This window comes from Schistocerca gregaria, chromosome 2, assembly GCF_023897955.1.
Source record: "Schistocerca gregaria isolate iqSchGreg1 chromosome 2, iqSchGreg1.2, whole genome shotgun sequence".
Lineage (NCBI taxonomy): Eukaryota > Metazoa > Arthropoda > Insecta > Orthoptera > Acrididae > Schistocerca > Schistocerca gregaria.
In genome coordinates this window covers 962,025,210-962,039,475 of record NC_064921.1, presented here as the reverse complement: position 1 = coordinate 962,039,475, position 14,266 = coordinate 962,025,210, and the positions used below count along the sequence as shown (strand labels likewise).

The 14,266-nt window shown below is 38.0% G+C and overlaps 1 protein-coding gene across 5 annotated transcripts in view; it reads right to left on the bottom strand.

The window, feature by feature from the left end:
• LOC126335445 (uncharacterized) overlaps positions 1–14,266 on the bottom strand; it is a 226,621-nt gene that overhangs the window by 191,801 nt on the left and 20,554 nt on the right. For all 5 annotated transcript variants that reach the window (XM_049998734.1, XM_049998737.1, XM_049998735.1 and 2 more), the window contains exons 3-4: positions 4,883–5,002; positions 3,682–3,810 (exon numbers count right to left, since the gene is read on the bottom strand). In XM_049998734.1, the coding sequence (XP_049854691.1) occupies positions 3,682–3,810; positions 4,883–5,002 (249 nt within the window). The remainder of the gene's footprint in view (positions 1–3,681; positions 3,811–4,882; positions 5,003–14,266) is intronic.

The window sequence follows — 14,266 nt, the reverse complement described above, 5'->3', positions numbered from 1 at the left end:
CTAAGACTAACTGCTTATTATTAAGACCATGTGACAAAATACATGTCTGTCTGTAAAAAATACTAACTGCAATGTTCAATTTAACAGGAACTTGATTACTTTACAATAAATAATAACATCCACATTAGCATATAGTAGTCAAATACTAACAATGGCATGGCTGTGTGAAAGGTGGGCGAAGAGTAGGTAGTCACATTACAAAAGTACAAAAAACACACCACCAAACTGCATTTCTACACACTGTGTGGCTGTGTTATTTCTTGCCATTGTTTATATTCTGTATTGAAGTAGGGATTATAATACAGTAAAACCTTATTAATACAGATCCAATGGAACAGAAAAATCAAGAGTTCGTGTTAAAAAACTTGTGTTAATCAGAAACTCAAAATTCTAATCTTGAAATACATTAACCACTCACAGTATACAGGTACATTTGTACTATAGCAAATCATGTATGTCACCTATTTTTAACATGAGTTTGCAATAACAACACAGAAAATGAATGCAAAAAGGAAAGAGATTTACATTAATTACTGTTCTAAAACTTGAAAAAATGTACTCACAGATCATCTTATGATGAAAAAAATCATGTATATTACACTGTAGCAGACAGGAACAAAAATGCATGGTAAATTCATAGCCAGTTGTACTTGTGGCTTCTGTAGAACTAGTGGTCATTTTGCATTTTGCAAAATGTTCTGGTATCCACAGCATGTAACACGTCTTGTGGATAGGAATTAATGATGATGTCCTCCTCACATTCTTCTATAGCATTTCTTGCACCTTAGACACATCTGTGCACCAGGCCACTGGAGCACACATCACATCATCATTATCTGCATTAATAGAACCCTCAAAACTAACTCCAGGGTTCGCAATGTCTTGTAGCACATTACATTTTCCAGGTAATGTGGTATCATTGTCACCATCTAACTCATCAGCAAGATTAGAGTCTTTGCATTTCCAGACTTTGTTAAACCAGTTCTGTATGTGTTGTAATGACAATGATTCCCAGGATCCAGTGATAGCACACTCCAAGATGACACTTCCATCTCCTTTTCAGCAACAAGAATTCCAGCTCTCGCAAGTCACTTGCAATACGCTTTCTTCATAAGAGCAATAATGCTTTGTTCCAGAGGTTGAAAATTATCTTCTTGTGGGAGGAACATGTGAATCTTTAAGTGGTTAAGTTAAGATTGTGTGTGTTATGTTCTCTACACCTGTCCAGTGTTAGAAGAACATGCCTAGTCTAGCTACTTCTCAACTTACAGAATGATGAGTTGTCAATACAAGCTTCCTTATTATGAGATTAGATGCAAAGTAAAGTATCAGTATTCATGTTCTCAAAACAATGCGGTTTCTCAGAATTACTAATCACTCCCAACAATGGTGTTTGTTGCTGGATTACAGATAAGTACAACTGTTTAACATAATTTCCTGCCTGCTCCACTTTTTGCATTTGTCACCTTTTACTATGAGGATACAATTTGGGAAAATATTGTAAGGAAAAAGTCCAGTTTCATCCATATTGTAGATATCATATGAGTTGTACTTTAAAAATACTTCGACTTACGCTAAACCATTTTATGCAAATCGGGAGTTACACAAATCGTCTGTCTGAGCACGGTGCACCTCAATTCCAAGTACCCATTCACATAGTGTTTGGCTTATGACAAGTTCAGACTATTCCAACTACAGTATCCAAACAAAGCAGAAGTGACTCATTTGCACCAAACAAGTACAGGAAACGAATTACCATTGAATGTAAACTTACTATTATCAAAGACTTTATTGAAAAAATTAAAATTTGTGATTTGGGAAATGAGTTTGATCTACCAGAATCAATATTCAGAGCAATTTTAAAGAGCAAAGGTATCTTTGGGACAAGAAGTCAACAATAGCCTGGATACAAGAAGTTAGGAAAGATTTGGAAACAACAGAAGTGAAAAAGATACAACAGAAAGAGAGAGTTTCAAGAGAAAAGTGTTAAAAATGGAAGGATTCTAAGGCATGAGGGAGGAGAAGACAGGGTCAAAATGGTAGGAGGAGAGAAAAAGGATACCTAGTGGAAAGAAGAAAGAATACTGGAGGAAGCAGAAAGAACAACAAAGAAGGAAGCATTGAAATTGATGTGTGGCCCTTAGATGACCCAAACGAAGAAAGAAGAAAGAGCAAAGAAAAGTTCTCAAATCTGTGAAAAATACTCAAGCTTTGAATTGAAGCATAATTCGTAAACATCATTATCTTATCACTCAGGTGGAAACAATGTTATAAGTATGGTGTGATAATCAAGTAAGAGTGAAAAATTGTCCTGTTGATCACAGCATGGCGTGCTTTCAAGCAAAGCTGATTTTTGAGAAGCTGAAAGGAACAGCTGGGGAGGTGGCCAAAGATGAAATGTTGAAAGCTAGTAACAGTTGGTTCAGCAGATTCAAAAGTCAGTGTAACTGGCATAGCATCACAGAAAGTGGAGAGGTGGCAAGTGTTGTCCACTTTTTAAAGCCACCAAAGATCGGCTGACAGTGATGTATGGTGTGAATGCAGTTGGTGATAGTAAATTAAAAACCTGTCTTTGTTTATTACTCAGAAAATCCAGGCGTTTTAAAAAATGCAGCTGGGTTGATTAGAAAGTCAATGAGTGGCAGCTTCCTTTTTTGAGGACTGGTTTGGTCACCACTTCATACCTGAAGTCAAATGTTATCGCCAATTAAAACAAATTGCATTTAAAGTGATGCTATTAATTGGCAACGCACCTGGTTGTTTTCCTGTTACTCAATAAATTTCGACCCACATGTGAAAGTTGCATTTTTGCCAATGAATACAACCAGCTTGCTTCAACCAATGCACTGAGGAGTCATTAAACATTTAAAACACACTACACACTGGTCTTGCCAAAAGCTGGGAAGCAATTCTTCTTGGTGCTGTAGGTCACAGGGGCACCCTTCGATGCTATCTGTGTGAGGCACCTCTGCTGTGCATCTCTGCGAGTCACAGCTCGATTGTGTAATTGTGCAACACAGAGCTGTAGTGACATAAGGACCACTGTGGGTAACTGTTGTGCTCATCCGAGGCGCCTCTAATTTTACTAGGTGCCGAGGGGAGATTTATTCAATTCTGGAAGTTGCAGTTTTGATAAGGTCATGCTCAGCTATATAAGCTGCAGAACTATCAGTCTGAACCAGGCTGCTACACAGGAAACTGCTTTGAACAACTCACAAAATGCGTCGTCATTGGCAGAGCCAGCATTCACATGCTACTGTATGTAAAGCTACTGATAATGAAAATATTACAACTGGGTTAAAACAGAGAAAGGGGGGGGTGGGGGTGGGGGGAGAATCTTATTGATACAACACTAAAACACTATGTAATTCTTGTAACCGATGGAACTTCCCATGAGATCATGTACGTTTCTGCTGGAACCAACATTCTGTTCGTGTTCATTGAGAGTTCAGGCTTAAGCAGGTTCACGTTGCTGGGAATTTGTTATATTAATATTTAAATGGGATCTAGAGAAGAACAAATTTTCTCACTCAAATAATGTTTTGAAAGATTATGAACATGCACACAGGTAACATGTCAGCTGAAAATATGAACAAAACACACAAAAATGAATAAACTGAAGAAATTCGAATAGTGGAGAGGGTACACTGTTCGAAACATAGCATCTGAAGTAGTACTCACCCTGACAAATCGTCCAATGTTCGCAAACCAAACCCCTTTTTCTCAGTCTTGAAGACATCACATCTTGCATATTCATGCCGCTGGAAGCGTTTGTTGGTGCACCGATCTCCCATTGCACAGCGAGAACCACTGAAAAGACATTACGTTAGCACCTAAACAACAACGTCTGACACTATGTTCATATTACGACTAATGAAGGAGGATGGAGGGGGTGTAATGTATGAAAACTCAGCAACTCTAAACATTTAAAATGATCATCAGTAAAAATAAAGAAACTAAGGCAAAAGGTGAAACCTGTGATTTCGTAACTGAAATTGAACGACATGTTTTTTCTGCCCCTCTGGATACATACCTCCAATTTTTGTTGATTACTGACCAAAGGGCTCCTTTTCCAAAACCTCTACATTCATTCTAATTCATTTTAGCTATAAATCACTGCTAACTATGAAAATTGCAACTACATAAAGAAGGCAACTAACAAATGCGTACTACATGCTTGGATACGATTATCATTTCAAACCAATGGCGTTAAGTAGGATGGAGAAAAATTATCTACATTCTTCATTAAAGAAACGGGTTTCTCCCTCAGAATACTGAAGTAAGCACTACACAACACTAAGCATGAATGCAAATCCTAAAACAGAAAAATCTTGTTCCACCTAATGATCATAAATTTGCAACAATTTTGTGTTGAATACTTTCTCCCTCTCTCTTCCCCCCCCCCCCCCCCCCCTCTCCATGCATTGGATGACCAAGTTCCTAATCCATAACAAGAATAATAAAATGTGTTTAGGCTTGCAAATCCCATTCCAAACAGAAATTTTTTTTTCTTTCTATTTCTAAAACAAAAAAAGCACAGCTTCTGGACTATTTCGGGTTGCAGCAGTCTTTCTTCAAGGTGTGTTTGCCGACAAAACAAACATCAAAAAGTATATGACAAATTAAAACGATTTTTATTATTAGTGGGAATGGGAGTGAGATATGGAGATGCTACATTGCACAGTACAGTCTTTAGATGGTTCAGTTAATTGTTTTGTTGTTGTTTACACTATCCCACTCCCACTCCCACTCCCACTCCCACTCCCACTCCCACTCCCACTCCCACTCCCACTCCCACTCCCACTCCCACTCCCACTCCCACCGCCCAGTGTGTGCGCGTGTGTTAGTTCAAATGTAATACTTAATTTAAAATATTGCTTACCATTCTATCATCAAAAGGCGGTTTAGACAGTCCTCTCCACAGCCCATATCACCTCGAGCTAGTTCTTCCTTGGTGAGGAAGCAATCACATACCATTCGCTTTGTTTCTTTGCTTGTTGATCTGTAACAGTGACAAGCTTTTATTACGAATAAAATAATTAATGTGAAACTAGTCATTCAGTGTCATTTGCCCTTCCTATAACTATGTTAATGCAATGTTGAAAAATGTTCAAATATTTCAGCAGCTACTGTAGGTGATTGTTATGGACATCTGCTACTAACTTTAGGTGATTGTCATGGATGTCTGCTACTCACTTGAGGTGACCGTCATAGGTGTCTGCTACTCGATGTATAGCACTATTTACTGTCTCTATTGTCAGACAATTAGTGTGTCACTAAATTCATTTTGGGCAGAATAAAAGGACCGGAGAGGGAAGATGGAAAGGGTCACCGAGTTGCTTTATTGATGGTAATTTTTTCTTTAACTTAGTTCATAAGTTGATATTGTGAACGTGGAAGCAAGTTTTTTATCGTAACATGGCATCAGGCCCACAACACCCAAAACAATTAAGATATATGCCAGAGCACTTTGTACCTATAGGTACAATGACAATTTACAGGCATTAATGCCAAATGACTGATGTCAGTGAACAGAATGGATGGAAGATTTTTTCATCATCCCACCACAGACTTGTTTCACTGCCCGCACTGTTAAATGATACTGGTACTCCATTAAGTGTGAGTTAAACAGGTGATGCCTCAAACTGAAATAACTGACTACATGAAGTACATTTTGGCAACTCACAATGGGACTAAGAAACTCATCCACCATTTTGTCAGATAGCATAGGATTCCCCCCTCACAGCTACAGCAGAACTACAATTATCTGAACTCCAACTACTCAGATCACCAATTATACAGATCACTTTGAGGGAAAAGAACTTTGTACTGTTTGAATAAAAGTGTTGATTTTCTTCAATAGTTATTACAGTAAACAGTATGCTGTGTTTCTTTATCATTCTAAAATCAGTCCACAGCGAATGCATTAAAACACAAAATCTTGTGAACAATGAATACAATTCGTGCATTGTTGTATGTGCAATGTGCACACTGTTATGTTTGTGGTGCCCGACTTTCAGAGCAGCCACGTCAGCCTGTGTCTCGAAATTAACATATATCCTGATTTGTCACTATGCCTTCAGTCTTTTGTTTTCTGCATGTTTTTCAGTTTACTGTGTGGAGCATGTCTTCTAAATTACAATGTGTTGTCTTATGGTTAGCAGACAAAATAAAAGTTCTTGAACAGTTAGACAAATGTGTGAGTGGCTGGAGTGGAAAGCAGTTAACTGAGATGTTTAGTGTGGGAACATCAGCAACTTCAGCAAAAAAACCACCACTCAATTTTAAACTTTAGAGTCTGTCTTTGAGAACAAAGATGGGATTTCAACGAGAAAAGCGATGAAAGCAGCAGGAAACAAAGACCTTGATGAGATTGTATTAAAGTTGTTCTTACAGCAGCAAGTATTGGGAAACCCTCTTTCAGGGCAAACTGTTTGCGAAAAAGCAAAACCGTTAGCTGAGAAAATCCGACAGTTTGTCTTCATTTAAAAGGAAGCAATGGCTGGCTATGAAATATCAAAGCAAAGCACAGTATTTGCAAGTTGGATGTAATTGATGAAAAATTATGAGCAAACTTAAAAATAGCAAGAAATTTTAAAACTGAAGCAAAATCTTTTGATCCTGCATTTTTATACAGCCTTTATTTGCAAGGCTTTTTTTGGAACAGATTTAGCTTCTAAAAGAAGAACTAATGCTTCTAGCCATCAGGTTAATAAAGATTGTAATACAGTGCTGAGATGTGCTAACTCCACGGCGAACCTCAAAATAACTCATCAGTTGATCGAAAAATCAAAAATCCTCGGGCTTTACAAGAATCAAATACAGGTCTGTATGACTGCCACTTTGCTTTGTGAATGGTATGATTCAATTTTCATACCTTACGTAAAAAATACAAAAGGCCATACGGAAAGAAGGAGATAACGTGACATTAATTCTGGGCAATACACCTACCCGCCCAGCCCAGCCCACAAGAAGCCTTTTTGATAGAAAAGGTGGGCGTTTCAGAACACACTTCCCGCTGCCAAATGTAACAAGTTTGCTGGAGCCAATAGACCAATCGGTTATTGAAACTATGAAGCGAAATTACAAAGGACAACTGTCAAGGAAATTGTTGACAGAAGGTGGAAACGAAGTAGGCACTTTGGCTTACCACCAAAAATTGAATTTAAAACGCCTGCTCTTACGTGGTCGTGGAATCACTGAATTTAGTGAAGACAACCGCATTAAAAAGAGCTTGGAACCAACTGCAAGGCATTTCAAGTAAACATGGGGGTGCAGAAAGATGAAGAACACAAGAACAGCACAAAAATGAAGAACAAGAATGAGACATGGCAGAGGACGAAATATCACTTGAGGACATAAGAAATATGCTTTTAAAAATTCCTGGACAATCCAATTGCAGTGCAGAGGATAATAGGCAAGGGGCTCGCTTGTGATTTTCAGACCCTGGATTCCAAATTCTCAGTTACAATGAAATCGTTCAACGTGAGAGAGATGAAACTGATGGCCAGAATGACAACATTGTTACTAATACAGATGTGTGTCCATCAGCTGATGAGGTGTTTGTGAATCTTGATGCTGACTTAACAATTGATGGAGCAGCACCATATACAGCTGCTCACTGTCAGGTGGAATACTGGCATTAATAATGTTTCCTTGAGATGATGTTAAATTTAAAATCAGCTGAAAAAGTACCATTTGTTACAAAATACTGTATGATTTTTACTGCACTTTAGAATTTGGATGAAAATAGTTTGTTTTCCAAGCACAATATTCTCTGGGTATCAGCTTATACACATCCTTCCTTTGAAATCATTCTTCCCACTGTGTAACTGTGGCTCTGTTTATTATCTGGTTTGTCTGTCTTTCAGTTTCTTGATTTATGTCTCTTTTTGTTTATTAGATCTTTATTGTAATTTTAAATCTTCAAATCTTCCTTGATTTCCATAACCTATCTCTATTACTCTCCTGATTCTGTTCTCTGGTGTCCTGATTAGACATCCAAATAATGAAATGTGTTTGTTCCTGATCATTCTCATTAGCAGTTACATTTCCTTCCAGACTGCTTCACTAGAAGCTAGCCTCCATGTCTGTTTTTCTTGATATTTTTCATTTATCTATGTTCCGATTGTTGTTCTTTCAAGCTAGAGAATCCTATTTCTTACATTTTTATTGCAATATGATAGCTATTTTCTTCTCTCTAATGTGTTTATGCATTATCAGGCAGTACGTACTCTATTGGGACTTTCTATTAAATGCAGATTCACATAAAATCAGGTAGTGATCATGGTGCTCAACCCACTTTTTTTTCTTTTCAATGCTTCCCACATCTTCACAATGTTTTTGCACTCTACTTTTTTAATTTAACAAAATCTGCAGAACTGAAAAATAAAGTACAGTCCTGAAGGCATCAGTCATAGCTGTGCAAGCATGTCCTTTGAGTCATCATTAAATGTGCATAATTGTGTTCGGTTGTTACTATCACTGTCATCATTGCTGCACCTGTTTTCATGGGTTGTTGACATGTTAACCTTACTTGCAATTGCTAGTTATTTGGATATGTGTGCATGATGTCCACATTCTATCACGGCAAGAGCCACTCAAATTGTGAAGTTCTTTCCATACTGATTTTGAAATCTTTAACTGTGGAGGTACCTGTATGTTTGTAATGCTACGTGCTTTTCTCCCTAGTGTCGAGGTATGATTGACTACAACTAAGTCCACCAGAAGAAGTCTTTTATTATATTGTTTTCAAATTTCAGTCAGTTGTTAAGGGGAAGAGTCCTAAGGTTTAAGAACACGATGATGATCTTCTGCCTAGTGGCTTCAATAGTCATCCACAAAAGTCTGAAAACTGTGTGTTCTGTGGGGGTAGATGACACACATCAACTTGGTTGTGTACAACTCCCCACATACAAAATTTACAGAATGGTGTTCTTTTTTTAAAATAAAACAAATACAAATTTGAAAACAGGAAACACAATGGTAGGTTCTAAGCTACTCCAAATAATTCTCCTGCAAAATATGTGGATTGTTTGTTATGCAGAGCTCTTCGTCTCTACAAGAAGTCCACTGAAAATGAAACCTGCAAAATGGTGCATGTGTTTTCTTAGATTTTTTCTTTTCATTGGTGGGCTTCAATTAATTAAAACAAAAATACTTTTCCCTGTGGTTATGTAAGCATTATCCAAATGCAAACTGTATTTCCATCTTGTCTGAGCTGAATAAATACTGCACTTCTGTTTGCAAAAATCCATGTTACTGACTAGTCTACAACAGAAGATATGTTCGGGATTGCCACAGTTATGACTTTTGAGAAATTTTTGACAACAACATGACAGCTATATCCATCCATAGCATGTATGTTCTTAGCAGGTTCAACAGATATATCTGTCGGCAGCTTTCTGGGACTTATAGCTAACGGAAATGACACGTTTCAGGCCCATACGTTACAATGTTATTTAAAAAGCCCTTAGAAATATTGAAAACGTAACCATATGTACAAATTAATTTGCGATGTGAACGTAAAATGACTCATTCCACATCATTACGATCTATCGTGCAAAATGGTCCATGGAACACTAACCAACCGAGTTAATGCTTTAGCCACGGGGCAGTACCACCCATCACTCAATATTATGTAATTTCTACTCATTATATCATTTGTCTGAGTGTTTTAACATGCATCAAGTGACAGTAAAACATGCTTTTCATGCTGTTAGCTTTGTGTTTACTTGTTGCTGATCTATTGTAATGGTAAAAAAAGTCTTTTGTGGGATTCAGAAACAGAATGGCTGCTTTAAAAAACATGATAACTTCAGTGACAGCTCCAATAGTTGGTAGACATGGGTGGTGAAGAAAATTAAAGTGATATAGATTCAGAACTATACAACGATGAAGCACTGCAACAGATGCACAACATGCTTCTGCACATGTTAGTGCAGTTCTCTAGAGCCTTTTGCTTCCTTTTGAAGATGGCATTTTCAGTGCTCTGTAGATGAATCTGTGCAAAACAATAGCAATCAAATGAAAATATTTGCCCAACAGTACACAACTTCCCATCCCAATTCAGAAACAAGATCTGAAGTTCGCTTCTGGCAAGATATAACAGGTGATGAAATGAAGACAGCAACTGGCAAATTCATTCTTCAAGTAATTTTTCACAAGCCAGAAAGAAGTACTTGCCATGCCTTCCTTTAGGAAACTTATCAATGAAAAATGGTTTCCTCTTTTACTGCAATTTCTCTACTTTGGAGAAAATACACTACACGATACCTTAGGTATACTATCCGAAGTTCAGCTGATTATGGAACACCTGAGGTGCACATATTTGTTTATACACCACAAAGGCAGATCACTGTAGTTGAATCTCTGTATCCTATAGCTCGTCGCTAGGAAACTTGCTTGCTGTAGGAGGGATGCCAGATTCAATTCCCAGGCTCAAGGAAGGTGTCTGTGTAGAAGGATGATTCTCCCTGACAAAAACAACACACACAAGGGCCAAAGGATATTAATTATATGTTTCAAGACATATCAACATATGGCAGCCAATTTATTAGCAACACATAATGCACCAATTCTTGCTTCACAGTTGGCAGTATTACATAAATAGTACCACATTTAACTGCAATAACGAACAATGAATAATGAATATCATAAATGATGTTCCTTTGAACCTGTGTTATAGACTGACAGATCTTTATAACTGCATTATTCGTAATACAAATGTTCAAATTCATGTCCATCTTGTTGGATGCATTTACATAAGCGCCTCTCGGTATTACCAAGGACACCTCTTAACATTTCTGCAAATACTGAAGAGCAAGCATGATGTATTCATTCTTTTAACACATCTAGATCTTCTGGTTCCATTTCGTAAATGCTGGCATAGCCTCATACGTAAAAATTCAAGGGCATTCAATTAGGCAATCTCACTGGCCTTCGAATGCAACCACCACAACCTTTCCACCATTCGGGATACACATTGTTGAGATATTCCCTAATCCCTCCACAATAACGAGGTGGTGCAGCATTGTGCTGAAACCAGTGCCTCACAGCTAACTGAAGTGGGATATCTTCTAGGAGATGTCCAAGATTCAGCCCATTATGTAGTAATTGCAAATACAGCCAACCACTTAGTCTGGGAGCCACATAAACTTGTCCAATGACGTCGTCTTCTAGAAGGCAGCACCATATGTTAAGAACCCTGTGCACTTGCATATGATGTGGTAAATGGAAATGGCGTGTGGCTAGGACGTCAGGTAGACCATTCGCCTGGTGCAAGTCTTTCGAGTTGATGCCACTTCGGCGACTTGCATGTTGATGAGGATGAAATGATAATGATAAGAACAACACAACACTCAGTCCCTGAGCAGAGAAAATCTCTGACCCAGCCGGGAATCGAACCTAGGCTGTTAGGTATGACATTCCGTCAAAGCTGACCACTCAGCTACCAGGGGCAGACACATATCATGTGGTAATAACCAATGAGGATTTGCAGTATGCCAGTAACCAATGAGGATTTGCAGTATGCCAGTAATGTAAATTGAGTCTACTGACAGTGGCGTCATTGGTGAAATAGGATTCATCTCCATGAAATCTACCTAATGAAGTCCGCATTTAAGGCTACTTTATTTACGAGACACGCAGAATGACGCCTGATTTTGGAAATCGTTTCCACATAGCTGCTGCTGTAGGTGCAGCATAAAGGGATGCCATTTTCATTCCAGAAACCTCTATTTTCGTTATACTACTTTGTATGTATGCGTCATTTTCATTTCAGCTATGCTTACCCTACATGGAATGTGCTCCAAAATACTCAATAGCTTTCTGGGCAACTTCGGGTACATCACAGATTGATCTTTCCACAACACATTGTATCTGGAAAGCTCCTTTTGTTCTTAAGCATACCTCTGTATGTCTAAAAACATGCACAGAAAGCAGACATTGGGTTGCAAAGCATTGTGAATAGAGTCTTCGGACCTCAGCTGCACTGCTGTGCATTTCCTAATTGATCAGTATCATATTTGTGTAGTCTTCACTGGAGTATATTTTATGTGTTACCAGTTTGACTGTAAAACCTGAGTCAAATGACAGATGCCAATATTGCTTCTTCAGAGTGGAAGCAGGAGGAAACCCCACGCAAATGGTGCTGCAGGTTGGTGATGGTTCACTTGTACATCCACTTCCTTTTTGAAGGGTTGAACTAACATATGCGGAAAACAAAACTACAGAAGAACAGCTTGCATGGGTCACCCTTAGTAACTACGGGCCACCTTCAATAATGACACATACTATCTTGAAAAGAAAATAATTCTCTCATTGTTTTCAGTATGCTCAGATCTAATCAGAAAAGGGTATTGTATTATATTAACAACAGGTGTGTTACTCCAGATCTGGTTGACAAACTAATGCTCCAGAACATCGACAACATTGGCACAATGTGACAAAAAGGAAGAAATCACAATGGAATACACAAACAAACAAACAGATACTGATGAAATGGAAGGACAAGAGATGACATGACTGTCAGCACATTTCACAATATGTTTCAACAATTAAATTTAAAGAATGTCATCAGGCCAAAACAAGTGTAGTAATGGATTATAACCAGAACGGAGATGGCATGAATATGAACAATTTCTATCTCCAAAGATACCAAATGGCCAGGAGCAAACTGAAAAAAGATATTATCAGAAGATTTTTTGCTATTTATTGGACATTGCATGCTGCAATACACATGCTTGGTACAAAAACATTGCAGTGAAATATTCACAATTAGTCTTGGTAAACAAAATCCTCTCTGTAACAAACATCAGCAATTGCATACACTCCCCCCTCCCCCCTTTCCCCTCAAATACCAAAAGCAAAGCACACCATCTTGCAGCTAGGCATTTTTATTTTCCAGAATTTTTGCCAAACATAACACAGAAAAGAAAAAAGAGATGAGGAGGGTGCATGAGGGAGCATATTTGAAAAAACATCTTGGTGTGCATAATATGCAGGTCCTGGGTATGCAACATCACGTTTTAAAATATTTCACAGGGAGAACAACCTGTAATTGTGTGGGGGGAGGAAAAATGTCATTCTATGTGATTCTGATCTTCTTTAGCTTTGGTCCATAATCTGAAACCAACAAAGAAATGTTTTAGTGAATGAACAAGGCACATGGCACAACTGCAATAGCCAGCACCAGGTGAAATTACAGACTGAGATAAAGGAGTGTGCACAAAAAAATTCCACTAACGGAGTTAATGACCATGAAAATTTTTATGCGAAAAACGGCAACCCTTAGGCCTCTCCAGCAGACCCTAAATGTGATTTGCCCAAGAAAGATAATTGGCATTCAGCCCTAAGACGTGAAAAAGGTTCAGCCTCACTGATTATCTGGTCACAACTGCTCCCAGATTTTATTCTATATGAAAATTCATATAGTAAAGCAACTTTCTCACTTCTCAGTGTTCAAATCTTAATCATACAACTATCAAAATCTTCGTAACAGGATTTGAAAGGAAGTGTAGTAAGTGACTTAATATGATTTACAAGTTTAAACATAACAATGTTTGAAAACTTAATAGATGGAATTTTTTTTTTTTTTTTTTGTCAATAGCTAATATGGTGGTAGCTGCTACCGCGACACAGCACTGATCTCTTGTTCCGCAGTGTGACAATCAGCTGTGCTTCCTGTATCATCTGATGAAAAGTTTTTATCGCTGCACTGAAGTCAGCAGTTCTATGTGCAAAATCAAGGAAAGAAGGGCACTCATACTTGCACAGACTGTTTAAACTGATTTTTTGAGCTCACAGTGTATTCTGCTTCTCTCGATGGTGAGTGCATATGTTGCAGAGAACTGGATTTTGTAAAACGAACAGGCCTGCTGCAATGGTCTTAGTACTTTAGAATTACTGACTAATTATGATTAATAGGTCACATATTATGAAACTTTGGTTCTGAAAGATATAAGTCGAGACATCATCCAGTTTTGCCACAGTAAAGCAATTGCCCCTTACAATTCACTCTCTTATTTGATTATTTCTCTGGTACAGTGACTTTATGTAGCTTTAGCAGATTTTCCCACACAGATCATCATTCTTTGTATGTATGGCATTTTGCTACTGCTACTACTACTTCTTCTCCTCCTCCTCTTTGTCCCTGCTGGTAATTTCTGAAGTTGTCATCACATTCTGAATTGCTCAGAGATAGTTTATTCACTCAAAGTGGGAAATAGCTTCTGTAGCTCAGAAGTATCCAATGGACTCAACTGTC